Source organism: Chelonia mydas, chromosome 10, assembly GCF_015237465.2.
Source record: "Chelonia mydas isolate rCheMyd1 chromosome 10, rCheMyd1.pri.v2, whole genome shotgun sequence".
In the NCBI taxonomy this organism is placed as follows: Eukaryota; Metazoa; Chordata; order Testudines; family Cheloniidae; genus Chelonia; species Chelonia mydas.
Window position 1 is genome coordinate 67,566,356 of NC_051250.2, and position 19,338 is coordinate 67,585,693.

The window sequence follows — 19,338 nt, forward strand, 5'->3', positions numbered from 1 at the left end:
TGCTAACTCTCTCGATTCAATTAGATAGCCATGCAAGTCTGACACCATCAGTATTTCAGTGTAAAATGAGTGTGCTGCGCTATTTTAATAATCCCATCTTGAAAAGCATGAAATTTGCAAGCCTTGCAATTAGAAACACCTATTGGATACTAGAACATCTCTTGAAGATGGTTCATTTTCCTGAAGAGCATCCCCACACCTTTACCTCAGCAAGGCCTTTAGTCACAGGGATGCCAAAACTGCAACTGACCAGCTGTGTAACTCTCTTATTTTTCCTGAGCACACTGGCAGTACTTTAGAGATACATATATGTTGTTTCTGGAGCGGTTAGCTGCTGAAAGCTGACAAGTGACATCTCAGACAATTCCTCAGCTACCTGCTACACCAATTCATTACGCCAGTGAACTCTGGAACTAGATCTGTATTGGTGTAATACATCAGGACTGAAAAGTGAAAAACTGAGGTATTACTTAGAACATGGCTAGGGAACAAATCCCTGTATAGGTTCAGTACCATTGTAGAAAACATCTGCCAGTAATGTAAGAGGGAAGCCAATATATTGGCACAGGTTGGAATGCTGTACTGTATCATCCCCTTTGGCAGATATCCTAATGTAGGATTGTGGCTCTGGGGCCAGCTCCTCAGCTGGTGTAAGTCAGAATAGCTCCACTGAAGTCAAAGTAGCTACACTGATTTACACCAGCTGATTTACTTTCCACCCTTTACTTGATTAATTATCTTTCCTATTTCTGGCCCCTGGGATTACTCAGACTGGAAACAGACAAATGTGGAACTGTTTCGTTTTCAGATTCTCATGCACTAGCACAGTGCTGAAAAGTCTGGGAACTGCTGGACAAGGTTTATTTGTTAAAAAAATGCATTGGGGGAAAAAATTAAATTTCACAAAAACATTACAATTTGTCTATATGCTTATTTTAACTGTAATATATGGCTAGATTTGACAGTGCCCTTTTAAATAAAGCAATTGCCCTGTAGCGCAGTTGGATTACTGAGAGCAGATATCACTATAGCAGTTAGAGAACACTGCTGCTTATCCCCAGCAGCACAGCTCTCTCGAGTTCTGACAGTTTGTCAGCCTTCATTTAATGTCCATCCTCGATAACAACTTCCATTTCAGCCTACACATTATGGGCCAGTTCAGGGGCTCTGACCAGGGTATAAGTAGCAGCAGAATTTGATCAATGGGGTTGCAGTGGTATAATGGAGAGGGAAAGCTGGCCAGCATATTGCAGCAATCATGGACATTTTCCAATTACGTAATTATGGCAACAAGGCCATTTCAAGCAGTTTGGTTTCAGAAGGGCCATCTATGCCCTTAAAGTGAACATATGCTTGTCCACAAGCATAGAACATGTTTGGTTCGAGCCAACCATAGCTATTTATTTATTGTCCAGAGACAGGCTTTCAGCATCAGTGTGTAAATGCATAGGAAGACAACTCTGCCACAAGGAGCAAACAGTGACATCTGTTTATTTTTTACCTCTAATATTTTATAGCGTTGACATTTCTGAGCCTGCTGCCAAGAGTGCTAAAAGCAAAATAATTTGTGACACTAGTAACCTGAGAGCCCAGTGAGGAGCCTGCATGAGAATCTCTAAGCTGCTTTAACAATTACTTAACTGTTACAAAATACCCAAGTGCCTCCCCCCTCATTCACCAAAGCATTAAGCAAGCCCTTAACTATAGGCCTGTGAGTTGTCCCATTGAAACCAATGGAAATACTGGAAGTCAGTGGGACCACTCACATACCTAAAGATAAGCATCTGATCAAGTGCTTTGCTGGTTTGAGGCCTAATATTCCAGCAAATTGTGTGTGTGTGTGTGTGTGTGTGTGTGTGTGTGTCTGTCTGTCTGTCTGTCTGTCTAAGAGGCTAGTTCACTCAAAGATCACCAAGGCAACTGGTCTCCTGGCGGGTTATTCCTTGGATCTGTCTGCTCACAGAGGCATTGAATGATATGTGAGGAGAACTTAGCTAACTTAAATAAATGGTGCCCAGATACTACAGAAGACCATCTTAGAAGTACATGTAATAACAACAGTACTTTCCTCATTGGAGATTTGGCTGTGTTTTTGTGACTTCACGTAGTATCTCAAGGGGGAAAGGAAACTAGATTTCATAGCAGAAGAGCATGCTGCAGGATCAGCTAAGGAGGAATTGCTCGGGGTATACGTCCAATTACAGGTAATAAGATTGAGTGCATTTTTAATTGAAATGAACTACATCTGTGTAGTTTATCAAACTTTTAGAAATGAAACTTTTTTGATGCAGTGGGCCAAACAGCTAGACTGCACAGCATGGAATTTATTTCACTGGGCATTTCATTTCAACAGAGGGCAACAAACATGCAGCTGAAATCAAATGTGCAAAAATCAATTTTTTGGTGGTAATGAGTGTCGATTAGTAAATTATACATTTTTAAAAGTAAAACAATAAACAGATTAAATTATCAATGTAGTTTTTTTTATTATTATTATTATTATAGTTGCATTTCTCTTTTAGTGGAGGTTTCTTTTAAAGAACTTGCCATGGAACAAACTCCAAGGCCCCTCAAAGAATTGCAGTTGTTGAGTTACACCACCAGAATTAAGCAGTTTTCTTCAATCATATCAGCCTGTCTGCATTTCATCATTGCTGTCTTGGCTGGAAAAGCCTGAGAACAGGGATCCTTACAGTATTTCCTAGTCACAATGACATGGTTTTCATTTGGAAAAGGCACAAGGGACTGAAAATTTCCAAATACCCAGTATTAAATCCACCCAGCTGACCTGTGAAATACCACTCTCTGGGTATTTGGTTTGGCAGTAAGAGCAAGCATCGATAAATCAAGACACAGGGTTTAAAATTAGAATCAGAGCTGAGGTTTTAGTCAGCCCTCTGCTAATCAACAGCTGTGCAACCGCCACATAGCTAGAGGATGTGTTTATGGTGCCATTATTAGGAACCTTCTCATTACTTGACAAAAAGACTCCCGGCAATTCTCTTCTTCCACGCTGTTTTTTACTTACATTCTTAGCTACACTGAGCTGCTACATGGATGGCTTTAAATTGGAAAGCAGTCATACATCTCTGGATGCCTAATACAATTTAGATAAGGTAAAGAAGAACAGATTTTTCAGAAACCAAGTCGACAGCAGATTTTAGGATCCCGTTGAATACAAAATAAGGGATGAAAAATGTTGAGCTTGAACACTGCAAGCTCTTACAATGGTTCAATGAAAAGTTAGTGCAGGTGTGTTTAAAATACCAGTGATATACTGGGAGAATTCCTAGTGCTCAATTACCATCATTTGACACAGCCAGTGGCGTGGCATGCTGGTGGTCTCATATTAAAACACTGATCTCTTATGCACAGGGTTGAGATCTTGGCTGGTTAGAGACCTGTTAAAAACACTTTTGTATGTTGACTCCAATTCTTTTTTTCACATGTGGTGCCAACACAGGAAAAATGTGGGATTCCCGAGGAGCTAACAGGCATGTTGAGGCCACTGTTTTGGATTGATGCTTGGGAAAAGTTGAGAAGTCAGTTCTGATGTTTGTTACATACTTTTAAAAGCTTTGCTTTCAAAACACATTTCTGAACGTGGGCCAAGGTTTCTCTTTCTCACATTCACAAAAGGAATGTATATGGTGGTTAGTTATATGGTTTCAGTACTAACATCCAAATTGGATATCTAGGCCCAAGGCCAAAAAGTACACAAGCACTTGGGTGGAGTGGACATGGGGTCCTAGCTCTAATTTCTAACGTGCGCGGCTTGCAAAATATTCTTAAAAACAACAGAACGTTAAAGTTGATGAACACACTAAAGGAAAATGCGATCAACAGAACCTGCGTCTATTTGAGAAGGCACTAAGATGACTAACATGACATAGCCATGACATAGCCATTGGAGCTAGCATAACAATGATACAGAATGTGTGCATTTGCTGATCAAAGCCTTTCTGAATTAAACTCAGCTCCAGTCCACGTACTGTTCATGCCCCCAGGAAAGCAGAACCGATGGAGTCTTATGAAAACGTGAGAATGTTTTTCATTGTGTTCTTTATTCTGAAGTAGAGCGAGTGCCCAGGGGTGCAGGGAGTTTACTGCTGTCGCTACGTGCTCTCCTGTATTGTAACTTACCTGATAAATAGCTGTTGTACTATAGGAAACCTACAGGATTACCTTAGTGTTCTGACAAACAGTTCGGTTAAATCAGAGGTCTCTGACTGCTTGTGTTGTGAATGGGAATTTCAAACAAAAATCCTTATTAGCAAATTGAAGTAACCTTAGCTCTGGTGATTACCTTCTTTAGCAGTAAACTATTTGTTTATAGATAGATTCAACAACCCATTATAGATGGGATTGTCTGCAGGAATCTCTGAATACAATGGCATTGTGAAAGCCCTGTCAGCTCTGAGTCACGTATAAAATTTGGCCCCTGGTTTTACATTCTTATGTTGGATTTGTGTTTTAGACACATGTTGAAATATATTCATATTAATATCACTCAATAAATCCGGGTCAAAAGAGAAGAGCATTTGGTCTAACTCTACAATTCTATCAGTAATCAGACTTGTTTCAGGGGCCTCAGAATCATTTTCATGATATTAGGGGCAGCAACTGGGCTGGGATCAAATGACATCTTGATCAGGAAGGCAGTCATCAAACCGCTGTTTCTTACCAGCAAGCCATTGGAGCCGTGGACTGTGACACAGCGCGAGAAGGTGTGGTGAATGGAGACGCCCTTCACATAGGATGGAGGGTGGTAGCCTCCCTTCTCATCCACATCCCCAGCCAAGTGGAAGTGAATTGGATAGTGTCCCATTCTCTGCTGGCCCATGTGTTTCAATTCTAAACCTTCAATATGGGCAGCTTTAAAACCAAGACCAATCTGCAGAACAAAAAACACTAGTCAAGTGGCCATAGGAACATCTGGTGGCTTGTTTCATATTATTCACTGTTGCATGCAGTGTTGTTGTAGCTGTGTCTGTCCCAGGATACTAGAGAGACAAGGGGGTGGTGGTGAGGTAATATCATTTATTGGACCAACTTCTGTTGGCGAGAGAGACAAGCTTTCGAGCTTACACAGACCTCTTCTTCAAGCACTGTGTAAGCTCGAAAGCTTGCCACTCTCCCCAACGGAAGTTGGTCCAATAAAATATATTACCTCACCCCTCTGGTTTCTCTGTTTCATATTAGTCAGGCAGAGCAAGTCTTAGACTATGATGGTTGACAGGGGGGGTAAACCATTGCACAGCAGATGCTTCCTAGTTTGCAAACTCAGGCAAACCTGTTTGCATTTAATGCTTTTCATAAAGCAATTGTGCTAGATTTAATCCTGTGGGAAGATGGGCTTGAACTGAAGCCCCAGATCTGAGCACTACCAAACCCTAAGGAAGCTGGATTTTGGATCCAAACTCTGCAGCCTGTGAGTGCTGAGCCCCAGCCAGTCTAGCAAGGTAATGTTTGAATGGGTGGGGGGGAGCCCTGCGAAGAAAAGAGAAGCAGGAGGTGAATCTATGGTCTACTCTAGGAGGGGCTTGTTTATATTGCAGGCCTCGACTCACCGGACATGCCCTGCCATGTCATGGCCCCCTTACTAGGTGAATGTTGTTTGGCTCTGTGTAGAAGGGTATCAGTAAAGGACTTATACAATACCTTGATGTGTCCGCCAAAGGTGTCAAAATCAAAGAAGGTGCATAAACCATTGCTATAGTCATAGCATTGCCTCTCCATCTCTCCCATCACCACTATGTTTTGGCTTAGCAGCCCTACTTCTGCCCTCATGTCCACTCCGTCGATCACTTCTCCTGTGTGAAGGTAGGCCGCTCTCCCTAAGGGAACAAGATACATTTCCATGTTTATTCTGTAAACACTGCATATACCAGCTGACTAACTGCTGGTGGGGGCTGGGGCAGTAACGAACTAAGCACCTGAGTCCACAAAAGCTGTCGGCAGGCACCTCAAGGCTGGGGAAGCCCAGAGCACAAAGGCCGATGGAGATATCCTCTACAGAGGATGTAGGGTTTGTGGGGTTTGCTTGGGTCACTTCAGTAGGCCTTAAAGTAACAGCTGCTGTTAACTGTGTCCCAATTTCGCCACCTTCAAGAGAGACTCTACAGTAACCTAAAAAGAAAAATTTTTACACTGCCCGGACCACAGCTAGGTTTGTATGTAGCCTGATGCATCGGGAAAAGTTTAGCTGCAAGCGACGAGGTGTCTGAGACCTATTGAACGCTGGGAATCCTTCCACTGTACCAGCACAGAATTAGTTTTTCATAGCTGTATCTATAATTATGGGACATGGGAAAGACTCGGCGTGTATGACATGGCTCCTGGGCCACGGCTGGCCAAATTCCACAGAAACCAGTAGGTGCTTTACTCCTACCTTCATCAGGAGCAGACTGGGCCACTCTGTGCAGAAATCCTGAATAAACCGCAGCGTGTGAGCATCCCAGCTGCTAATCCAGCGGATGGGCTAGAAGAACCCACATGTGGTTTCCAAGCCACTTGACCAATGTAAATGCTGATTTACTGGCCCCTCCCTCAGCCCACACTCAATGCTTCCTTCTGTGCCAGCTTCGTCCGAACTGGTGGGGAGCTCTGCACGCAGAAGTGCGGTGGCCCCCCTGCCAGACCATGCTGCACCTAACTACCTTGAGGGTTCAAGAAATTAAAGAAAGACTTTGCGTGGGCTGGCCAGAAGGGGCTGAATTCCAGCCACCATGAACAACAAGAAAGCAAAATAATCTCAGCACTGTAATTTCATTAAAACATATGCATGATGCACTCCTTCTTCCTGGCTCAGCTCGCTTGAAGAAAAAAGCGGGAAAGGCTTATTTGACTGACTACATTTCACATTATTCCAGTAAAAATAGGGAATAAACTCGTTCAGTAAACACTGTGCTATAAAGAATGTTACACTGGCATATATTTCATTTCAGCAGAGACCTACACAGCAGTTAGTAGAAACAAAGGGCAGGCTTGATGCTGAGAGATCTCAGAGAGGCACTTTGTTTGAGCAGAACCATCATGCAGGAAGAGGAGTTTTAAAAAATATTGACATGGCCTCTTTTTAAATGAAACAGGATGTTCTCACTCAATAGTAAAGATAAATAGACACCAGTTTGATACAGGTTATCCTCCTTTGGCCTTCCAGTGGGAGGTAACATGGTTTAGGGGATAAGGCACTGTGCTGGGAGCAAGGAGAGTTACATTCTTTTCTGGCTCTGACACTGGCTAAGTTACTTGCATTTCTCTCTGCCCCAGTTTCCCCATCTGTAAAGCACCTTGAAATCCTTGGATGAAAAGTGCTAAGCTATTACATAGAAGCATTAGAATGACAGACACAGGACAGGCTTCCTGATTATCAGAAGAAGGGCATCTCTTTTACCCGCTATGTCTAGTAACTTTATTAATCTTCTAGTGAAGAATGGGACCAACTACACGCTGTTCAGAGGAAAAAGGAAGTGTAGACGAACACTGAGAGGGACTAATTCTTTGACGGGATGTTAGCCAAGAAAGAAAGGAACCACCTTCACCCTTCAGTTATTACCCCCTTCAAATCTGCATCATAGTGGTAGGCCTACATGTGGAACAGATTAGCCCATTTGTAGTGCTCCTTGAGTCAGCTGGAAGGGTTGCTAGAGAACAAACTAAGGTAATTCCCCTACCCATATGATGAATGTGCTGCTTCTACAGTGTTCCCAGACTATATAGACCAGGATTAAGGGCCCAAGCTTGGACCCTAGCCTCAGTTCTCTTGTGTTGTCACAAGGCCACGGGCTGAGTGTTTTCTTGCAGATGATCAGTCTGGGCCCCCCTAGCCTCACAAGATCACTCAGCTGGAGCAGGCACACCCTAACTGAAAAGGGGCGTTACTGCCCTTGTTTGTGCACATCAGTCAATGCACAGAACTGTCACTGTCCCCTGCACAAGGAGACTATATGGTGGATGGTGGAGACCCTGCAAATCCAGGGAGCGCCTTGATTTCTTGAATGCTATTTTCAGTTATCTCCCATAATTGGCCTCTCCCTTGCTCACTGAAACAAACAGAAGTTCAGATAATCATAAGAACATCTGATTTTGAACAGCAGCTCTTGGATTTGCAGTACTGCAATTAAAACAGACAGTTTTATTATTTAAGAGGAGTGTTGAGCTCTAGAATAATAAATGTCATGATTACATGTATTTAATACCAGCACAGACATGCACAAAATTTAAGCACTGACAAGAATGTTAAATATTCACTAACCAGCTTCTAAATAGAACTTTGTTGGGTGTATGCTTTTGCTCACTTGGCTTGATGTGAGATAAGACAATTGCCTTGAGTCTCTCTTTTTAAAATGTAAGTGTATTTCACATAATAGTTCTAAAATGGTGCCTTTAATGGGCTGTTGAAAAACAACAACAAACCACCTCTTGTAACAGCAGCCAGAACGTCAAACTCCCCTTTAACAATGTAATAGTAGGGCTATACTGCAGGAAAGGTAGGCCTGCTTCATGGAGGAGACTACTGCTCCAAAGTCCTCATGTACTGTAAATTCCATGTGGAAAACAAAGCCAGGCACAGAGTAATGGGGACTTTACTGCTGGCTATGCAAGCAGCTCATGGGGCACATTCAGAGACAGATGTGAAAGAAATCTGCTCGAAAGCTCACAAGGAGACAAGAACGTCTCACTCTATAGCACTGTAAATTGAGTTTGAAATTAAGTTGTTGCTTACAGCTGGCCTGCTGAGAGTTGCTAGCTCTCTAGTAGGCAGATGGCGGACAAGTGACATGTGTGACACCTGCCATAGGAAAGCCCAGTGTCAGTCACTTGCAAACCAGTTCCACTGTGGGTTTGGTAAGAAGAGAGAGAACTTTGCTGCTTTGAATATTGTAGCGTAGTCTTTATTGTTTGAACACCAGAGCTGTTTTTGTGATTGTCCAAAAATTAGCAAAGCCAGATGCAAAGCAGTTTACAATCAGTTTTCATGGGCTCCGTATTGCTGGCATCACTCACAGAGGGATGTCAAGTATCAGCTAGATGGCTGCCACCAGTAGCACTCAGCAGCTGAGCCGTATTATTTTCATAACCAGAGCGATGTGGTCAGTCACATTGCATCTCTATGTAATAGGCCAGTGTGGCAGAATAAAAAACTCGCTTGATTTATCATGTGCCATCATGCTAGAGAATTAAACTAACAAAATACAAATATACACAGAAATAAATCACTTTAGTCTGTGTGTCTATCTAACTGAGGCCCTCCCCGGTTTGGCAAAGCAGCTGCTTAAGTCCATCCCTACTCAGCAAAGCAATTAATCACACACTTAAAATTAAGTATGTGCTTAAATTCCATTAAAGGATTTAAGCACATTCTTAAAGGCAAGCATGTGCTTTGGTGAACAGGCATGGCTTGCTGCATCAGGGCCAGACAGAAGCCAAAGTAGAACTGCAAATCAGAACCACTCTAAATTCTATGGAGGTTCATATTCAGAGCTTCGTATCAGAACATAACCGTCAAGCTTTGATTCTGGGTTCGAATCAAAACCAGAAGGAACCTGGGGATCAGATTTTTTTAATGTATTTTTAGGCACCTAGTGGGATTTTCAAAAGTACCTTGGCACCTAACTCCCAATGGGATCTTTAGGGGCCTAGATATTATTGACAACTGGCCCTAAGTCATTTTTGAAAATGGCATTTTTGGCTCCTAAATCACGTAGGTGCTTTTGAAAATTGTACCCTTAATCTGAAAGAAACACCGCAGCCTCAGACAGTGTCTGATCTGTCTGCCTGTTTTTTCCATTTGGGTCTCTCCATCAACCTCTCTATCAGTAAAATACATACTTCACTGATGTACATATTGCCATTTTTGGCTATTTAAATTAACCAATATTCAAATTAAATTCATTTTCATAGATTTTTTTTTTGTGGGGGGGGGGGGGCGTTAAAGTCTCCCTGGTTTTCAGTTTTTTGGGGAAAACCCCCCACCATTGGCACCATGGAATATTTAAATTCTTCATTTTTCTAGCATTCAAGCAAAGCACCTACAACCACAACATTAGCTACAGTCTGTTGTAATGTGGCTGAAAGCCTTTCCCCACTTATCACGTTTTATAATCATCCAGATGTAAAAGAATTGTCATTTCTTTCAGAACAATATTAAAAATTGATTTCCTCTAGATCTGCATTCTACGCCCTCCCAGAGATTTTATGTCTCAAGGCTGCTCCTGGCCGTTTCTTCTCTCAAACAAAATATTTGGTTTTTTTAACGTCTAATCTTGCACATATCCTGGGCCTGATCCAAAGCCAGACTGAAGTCAACAGAACAGCTCCCATTGATTGCTACGTCATTTAAGCTGTGCCTACACTTGGAGCAAGGGGTGCAATTCCCAGCTCAAGCAGACATGCGCTCACCGAGCTAGAGTGCTAGAAATAGTAACAGAGCTGTGTTAGCACAGGCAGCGGGGAGCAGTAGCACACGTTAGCCGCCCCATTACGCGCCCAGGGGGTTCAGGCAGACTTGTACTCGGGGCAGCTAGCCTGGGCCGCTGCTTGCCGTGCCGTGGCTACACTACTATTTTCAGTTTGCTGGCTCAGTAAGAGCCAGTGTGAGTATGTCTACTTGAGCTGGGAAATCACACCCCTAGCTCCAAGGGTAGACACAGCCATAAAGCAAATGCTGCCCACCATCTTGCCTGTTGGATCCACATTTTCTTTATCTTGCTTATGTTTAATGGCAAACAAACACTCTTTCCTGCTATCCATCGTCCTACAGAATCCTCACTGGTCTGCAATATATTGATGGGGTTTCCCATTTTTATTCTGGCTGTAGTTGGCCAGCCGAGAATTCACCTGAACCACACACCCAGAATGCAGCCACTTAATTAGTTTTACGAGAGAGCCTGACAAATTTATGAGTGGGATTGTGGGATGGAATTGCCTGTGCTGGGAAGGGGCAGGGCTCAGCAGCCCTGCGGGTCTCTTACGGTTCATGTCTTATGTTCCTAAAATCTCAGGCTTCTGGGTTTCAGCTGTCCATGTGCGGGGGTCAGAAAGGGATCCTCCCCTCCCCACACCCAGTGTATCTGTTTTGTTTTGTTTTTTAAATCTCCTTCCTCCGAAGCATCCGAGATGGCCACAGCTGGCACTGGGACAGTGCTGCGAGGTCAGTGCTTAATTTGTAATGAGAGAGAGGTGCCTGGGCTCAAGCAATTTTTTTTTTTTTTTTTTTTACTTTCATAACAGACATGGCAAGCCCAGAGGTGCCGGGGCTATGAACTGCCAAGCCTAGAGACACTGTGGCTCAGCTGTGGCAAGCCCTCGCACCAATTAAGCGCTATGTGAGGTGGTGCGGAGAATTCTCTCTCTCAGGTTCTGGATTAGATGGTTCTTCCTCACCTGTTCAGGATCTAATTGATCATCATATTCGGGGTTGGGGAGGAATTTTCCCCCTAGTCAGATTGGCAGTGACCTTGGATTTTTTTCCCCCATCCTCTGCAATGTGGGGCCTGGATCATCTGGGAATCTCTCACTTAATCAATTCCCTGACATTGCAGGGGCCTCTGGCACTGGTGCACCTCAGAGCCTTCTATTCTCTGCCAGTGGCACACAATAATTTAGTCTCCTGAGGGTTGTAATAAATTGGATTAATTTAAATTGTTGGGTTAAGTGTGCAGGTGCTCATCTCATTGCCTGTAATTGTTCATTAGTACTTTCTGCTGTAGCTAATAAATCTGACAGGGTAGTTCTTCCTATAAATATTAGGTTTTTTCCCCCCCGCACTTGTCCATGACCCAATATGCCTCCCTCTTGAGGGCAGCCTGCGTTTTTCTAATTCCCCTTGACACTTGCACCTGGCATTGGGAGCGTGAGGTGGAAAAGATAGAGTTTTGATTGAGAAATATTAAGAATTTCTCCCTCTCCCCCATTTCTAAAAATCAAACCTTTCCCACCCTTTTTGAAATGCTGCGTTAACATTTATTCAGGGTGTTTTCTTTACATATGCTGCCAGACAATGGCCAGGACTAGAGGAAGAAGCATTAAAAGACGGCTGGAAAGGGCCTTTTTTGTGATGTTTCCTGCCTGACACAAAGCAGACAGTGCCAGAAATCCTGCAAGAAACATAGTCTCCTGAGGTTTCCAAGCTAAACGGTGCACATCTGTAGAAGGTATGGAGAGTTTAAAATCAGCACCTAAACTTTTGGGTGCATATAATAAACCTGGACATGAACTCTCCATTACCTTGCACTTTGTGCAATCATTCACAGGGCAAAGCTAGTACTAAGTGCTACCAAAACAAGAATGGTAGCATTTTACACTCTTTGCCATGGTATAAATATTTGCAATGGAGAATCCAGCTCAACACCTTTTGAGGAGATGGCTGAATCTGGCATATTTTAGAAGACAAGAGATCAAGAATTTTCCTACTAGCTTAGTGTAGAAGAGATCAATAAGCCAACTCACATGGAGGAGCTGGAATGGAGAAATTGTCCCCACATCTGTTCTTAGCTAAGTTCCTAATTCTAAAGCTTTTCTCATATATTTTAGCATTACCAGGTAGCAAACTCGGTAACGCTCCACAATTATTCAGTCTCTGCAGCTCTACCAGTTGGATTCCAGATGTGTGTGTGATGCAGTTGTAATCACAGATTTACTAACTGGTGGGATAATTTGAATTATTAGGCCAACCACAAGTAGGGTATTTTTTTTAAAATCATGCTTTATCAAGTACAGTATATGCACAAAAGGTTGTTTCATTATGTATATTCCATCCATGGTCAACTTATCAGCATTGTTAGTAACTTCATATACAGCCACAAAAAGATACAGATAAGACTGGTTTCCTGGGGAAAACCACAAGAAATACTTGATCTTTCATCCTATCCTACTGTAATAACACAACCCTTCCTTCCTCCTCCTCTCCCTCCTCTGACTTGCACTGTGTTCCCCCAGTTTTGCAGAGTCCAGAGATAAAACATCAAACAGTTTTAATCAATGCCCTCACAGAAAATAATCTAGACATAAAAATGACAAGTGAAGACAGTTAAAGGAGGAGGGAGGGGGAAGGAGTTCCATTTCAATAAATGACCATTTTACTGGGACTGGTGACCTCTGAGTTTGAGCCTCATGGAAGTAACAACTTTGAAATCAATACAACTACTCACCTGAGTAAGTGAGCGTTTGCAAGAATGGTTCCTTAGGTGCCTGATTTAGCTATTTTGGCTGGAATTTTCAAAGGACCATAAGAGTTAGCCAACTCCCACTGGACTTCAATAGGATTTGGGTGCCTAATTCCCTTAGGCTCTTTTAAAAATCTCAGCCTTAGTGCTCTAATATTCATCTTTTTACTGCTACTTAAGCCACTTCTAGTCAGTAAAGCAAGTGTGATTTCTCAGCAGGAAGTGTCAAATATAAATAAATAATTTAAACTAGTTAGCCAACTCATAGACTATCTGGCAAAATATCCAAAGCTGTATCTGTTAAAACATTAGAACATTGATGATAATTAGACTTTTGCTCTGCCAAATGGATGTTCCACAAAAATCCTTACAGCATGAGGATTTTTTTTTTGCCATATTGTTAAATGGACACTTGAGTAGTTTAGTCCTGTTTAGTTTATGTTGAGTTAAAAAAAGAAGAGAAAAATGAAGCTACCCCAACAAACCAAACTGGTTAAAGAGGACAAAACCTATTATCAGTAAAACTATTTTTATAATAGTTTGTTATTTCCAATGGGCAGATTTTTGGAGCTCTCAACTTGATTGTATACAGGACACTCCCTTGACCTACTTGTCTTCTTGTGAGGATGGAGGAGATTTCAATCTTTCACATTATTCCCTTCAACTAGACTGAACTATGTCAGTCATGCAGGATTCTTCCATTTTATTTTTAGTGTGTGGGATTTTGCTACAAGAAAGTTGGATGCAGTTATTATTGGGTCAAATTGTGTCCTGACTTATATAACCAGTGAAATCCCATTGACGTCAATGGAGTTGCAGGGATGTAAGGGGGGGGCAGACTTTGGCCCCAGTGTGTGTCATCTGTGGTAATAAAAAGGGATGTCCAAATTCTCCTAACAACTAATTGGAAACATAGAGCACAAATACTTTAAGTATTTCCACTTAGATCTCTACTTGAAATCACATGGCTTCTTTTTTTTTCCTGTCTGTTCACTTTCCTAATATTAACTCAATGGAAATTGTTGTAGAAGATGAATCTAAATTATAAAAAATTTAGAGATCCAGGAAGATACAAGGAGAGTCTTAGAAATGTATTAATCTATGGTCTTCATTTTTATTGACTATTTTCCAAGATTGTTCTCACAATGTACATTTGTACCATTGATGCAGTTTTTCCAATAGCTCAAGTGTTTCACGAAAATAATATTCGGTTGGTAGATGTGTTCTCTGGGAGACTGCTTGTCATCTTAAGTCATAGGACTATGATGAATTCAAAGTCAGAATAATATTTTTTTTGGCTTAACCAGTATCCCTCTTTTTCCCGGTTGAACAATGAATGACTAGAGTCCTTCCAAAAAACCAGTGCAGGAGGAAACACTTGTATCCTTCAGAAAGGGCTGCATCAAAGATAATGGTGCATGAAGTAGTTAATGTCGCAGAGCTAAGCAAACTGTCTGGTGCACTGATTGTTCTAAGTCGGAGTATGTTTTCTCAAAATGAATTTACATTAAGTGTATGTTAAAAATCTCTCCTCAGATTAATCTGACTCACCATTCTTATCTCTTATTTAAACACTGGCAGTTCATTGGCAATGTAACATGTCTGAATTACCACCATAAGCAATCAGCTATGGTGCATATTTTATATGAATTTTTGTTGTTGTAAAGGACAGTACTGGAAAGTCCTCCACCTACTGACAGAATGGGTAGCTAATGCACTATTTCTCCATATTGCCCATCAACGTACCGAAACCAAGTTCTGGAAGGCAAAAAGAGGACCTCACAGACTCAGGGGAAGATTTAAAAGCCATTTGTGGTTTTGGAAAATCTCTCCTTGACATCTTTGCCTCTCTGCTGAAATGGACAATAAGGGGTCACTTTGTGGTGGCTGTATTTTTTTAACTGGATTTAGAACAAAGACCACTGAAGAACAATTAGACAGCAATGATTTTTCACCACCAGCAGCCTGTTCTAGATTTGAGCTAGTCCTCCCGAAGAGAGAAAAAACCAACAAAACTTTGTATCTTATTATCGCTACACCCATCTTCCCATTTCCTCTGTCTCAGATCAATTCACTCAGCATTCTACAGCAACTCTGGTTTACTCAAGCATTGTGGTTTGAGATTCTGTGGCTGGTCATGTGACTGTAGGGATCTATAGTTAACACATATCCACTGTGATATGTGTTCTATATATAGATACTAAAAACAGATGGTTTTAACAGAGTAGTATTTTATAAATGTGATGCTGTGTTTCTGCCTAAATATATCTGCATGGCATAAATAACCAGCTCTACAATAATACAGAACCCTAAAAATCTCTCATGACCTGCTCCTCCTCCCCTTTTGATAAGAAAGGACTTCATCCTATGCTTTTCAGAAGGTGATCCTCTTCTAGAGTATGTGCATCCCTCAAATCCTACAAACTCAGGCCTGCCCTGCAAAGTGCTTGGGAGATAAGCTCAAGAGCGGGATGCTAGGGAAGAAAGATGGAAAATCCACAGATAAACCAGAAGGCACTATCATCACTTACAGATGTCAGGTGATTTTCAGATAGCAAAAGGTACAGATTTCACAATAGCATCAAACTGAAGGCCAAATTCAGCTCTCATTCACGTCTCTGCAACACCTTAGATTTAAATGGAGCTGCCTGGGTATGAAGGAGAGAAGAACGTGCCCATAGTAACATGTGAATGACAAGATAAATCCTCACCTGATACTTTGACCTCATTAGGCCCACAGGCTCTGCATGGCAAGACTTGGAATTCTTCCGCCTGGTACATGGAATAATCCGTACTGGCAACAACAAGTCTATCTCCAGCCTTCCATGATCGTGCATCGTCTGCCAGCCTCAAGATTGTGCTGTTCACATTGGTATCGATGGTTACAGTAAGCTTTGGTCTCACTAGGAAGCAAACAGGGGGATGGCAGAGAATTCAGCTCACTGAACCTTAAATTGTCCGCTAACTTTTCTGGGCATTTTTGTTACCAACAAAATTTAGCAGTTTACTGATCCAACACATATGATACAGCTATCCCAAGTATGGTCTTGGTTGGGTTTGATTTGTGAAATCAAAACAAACAAAAAAAGGCCTTTTCATTAGTTATTGGCAAGTGTATTTTCACTAGCCATTTAACTAAATTTAAATGTAGCCCTTAGTGGCTCAAACTTACCACACTCACTTAGCTCCAGGAGTTAGTGTTGCTCTGCACTGTTATTTACAGTAGCAATAAATCTCCCAAAAGTGGTCTTTAACATAATGACTGTTTTTCCCCAATGAAGATAACTGCATTCCATCTTTATCTCTCTACTAAATGATTGTTAAAGAATCACATGTAATGACCAGTATGAGGGCAGGTTGCTAAACGAATAATTGTAAAAGAAATAATTACTTTGAAAAACACGTTGCTTCCCAACAGCATTAGCAGGAAACACAGTCTCCTCGCTTGCTGAAGGAATAATCCTGCCTCATCTTGAAATGCTTTAGAAAGCATGGAGATTGTTACAGGTCTTGCCAAGTATCTGTACAGTACTACTGGGTTTTGGTGACACCATCACATCATTCCACTTAGTGCTCAAGAATCTCTCTTGAGATACTCTACTGAAGACTTGTCTGGGCTCACCCCAATATCCCAGCCAAACCTCAGCTTGAGGAACTACATTGGACCAAATTCAGTTCTACAGTAAGTAGAGGTTACTCCCATTGACATCAGTAGGAGGTGCTCCACCAGGTCTGGTTTGGCCCATCCTGTCTACCTGTGGCTAAGTGCTCAGAGAGGGGAACTCAGGGGACCTGGACATCAGAAGAAAGCAAAGAATGCAACACAGAAATCAAAGGGTTTCCCGAGTGAATTATTGTGTTTGGTATCAGATTTCTGCTTCCTATAAAATAGCCAGCTCAGGAGGTGGAAAATTCAAAATGGGATTTCTGCTCTGAATGACGTGGCAGATGGGCGTTAAAAAGTGAGTCACATACCAGGTTTGCCACACAGGAACCGCACTCGGTAATTTTGGCAGCCTTCGTCTGTCTGATCCTTACCATGGCACATAAACCTATAATCGTGGCCGCTTTTGTAGAAAACCTCAGTTGTTAAATTGGCTCCAGAAAGCGTAGCTGCCTAGGATGAGAATAGAAATGCACATGGGGCGGGCATTAAAACATGAATGGCGTTCACACCCTCTTACTCTCTCTGTGCATGGAATGAGGGTGATCACTTAGCATTAAGATGATGCACAATGATCATGTAATAAAACAGGATGAATGATCATGGGTAGAATCCATTTACACATTCTAGTTGGTTCATGCACAATAGCTTTTTATATGCAGACCACATGGATTTATCACTAAGTGAATCGTGTCACTCCCACATCTATATTAGGACTCAGAATTGTTGTTTTTTTGGAAACAGTACTCTGAGCTTTGCTAACCCTGCCTTGTTTCCCTTGATTTTAGATCTCACTAGTTTGAGGTCAGATTCAAACTCTGAATGCAGATGGATGGGCCCAAACAAACTCATGGCTTTCAAGCATCTTAACTTTGCTCATTTCATTACCTGGGGCCTGATTGTGTCTGTTCCTTGCAGGAGAAAGTGGTGGGAGTCTTCTCTCTCTCCCTTACAAGGGCCAGGGATAGTTGCTATCTCTATACTCAGGGAGCATGAGGAATCCTCCCCCATTCACTCTGAGGTCACAAATTGCCCCAAAGGGGGCAAGAGGAGGTGGGCCTCTGCTCTCCCACATGCAAACCAGCCTGTGGAGCTGGCTGGGCATGCTGGAAGGGGATCAAGTTACACCACCCCAAGGGATGATTCAACATGTCCAGCATGCGTTCCTCCTGGGGCAGTGCAGTCCATCCCATCCCCCCCGCAAGACTGGGATTCAATACCACAGTCTAGACCTCAGGTTTGCAACCCTTCTTGCCACTGCATAAAAATGCTACGCATTGCATAGGACCAGCCAAATAACCTTCATTTGAAAAATGCACTAGGCTCTTAAAGGAGTCACCATCTAAATTAGGGGTCTGATCCTGCAACTCCTACTCACTCATAGGCACGCTCACTGCAATGATGGGAAATGTGCCCCTGGCTACAAAATTTCTTGTTCTATTTTGATTCTTCTTGTGCTTAGCATCGTTGGGGCAGGGTAGTTTGATTCTTCGATATCCTCAGTTGGCATGAACTGATGAAGTCAATGGGCTACACAGATTTACATCAGCCGAGGATTTAGAAGCTCTTGATTTATAACTTTTCAGAAACAGAAAAATATTGCGTTTCTTGTTTCACTTTTAATACACATGAACATGAACAAAAGCAACTATTAGTTAAATTAGTATCTGGCCTAGTGGCTCTCGTGTTCTGAACTGAAATCCCTCTTCCAACGCATGAACAAAAGCTGAAACGCATGTGGAGTCAGTTTTACCATTGACCTGGCAAGTAATTGTGGAACAGTTTTTCCCCCCTCATTGTTCACTGTGAGATTAAATTGAAGACTCAGTCCTGGAAGCCCTTGTTCATACAGGCAATCCTCATTGCATGAGTAGTTCAATTAAATTTAATGCAACTATTCTTGTGAGCAAGGGCTACCCAGGTGAGTAAGACTTTGCTGGGTCCATTCCTACATGCCTTAATGCTCAAGTCAACCCTGTAAAAACCCCACAGTACCAATCATTTTATGGTCTTCTGTTAAGCAGCACTTGAGCTGCAGAATTTTATCCACTGGACATTTAAGTATGCAGCAGGAATTTGCCAATAAAAGCAATTTTTCCTTCACACATTAAGTAGCTTTTGCAGTCATAACAAGGTGTATGTTTTCCCCTCAACATGTGCATTCAAAGATTTAATTACATGTTTCGCACTGAATAGAAAAAGCAATGGACTTGAAAAAAATGACCGCAAGCCCAAAGACATTTCCCCCCATAACCTAATGCAACCTGTAGTTTTAATGTTATGGTCACATTTTGTGCTTAATTTTTCAGACAGCTTCCATTCTAAGGCCCTTTTAGACCCTTGGAAAATGTACATCCTCTCTTCCCCCGCCACCCCCCTCTTAATCTTCCTATAGGAAACTACATATTTTGTAGACAGCAAAAATGGTCCAATTCTACAAGCCTTCCTCACACCAGTAATCCTATTGACTGACCTGGGACTGGTTGTGTGAATAAGGGTTGCAAG

At 42.1% G+C, this 19,338-nt stretch overlaps 1 protein-coding gene across 2 annotated transcripts in view; it reads right to left on the bottom strand.

Annotated features, from left to right (window-relative positions):
- LOC102942858 (cell migration inducing hyaluronidase 1) overlaps positions 1–19,338 on the bottom strand; it is a 142,292-nt gene that overhangs the window by 32,561 nt on the left and 90,393 nt on the right. For both annotated transcript variants that reach the window (XM_043523393.1, XM_027829110.3), the window contains exons 10-13: positions 17,145–17,286; positions 15,881–16,072; positions 5,662–5,837; positions 4,685–4,894 (exon numbers count right to left, since the gene is read on the bottom strand). In XM_043523393.1, the coding sequence (XP_043379328.1) occupies positions 4,685–4,894; positions 5,662–5,837; positions 15,881–16,072; positions 17,145–17,286 (720 nt within the window). The remainder of the gene's footprint in view (positions 1–4,684; positions 4,895–5,661; positions 5,838–15,880; positions 16,073–17,144; positions 17,287–19,338) is intronic.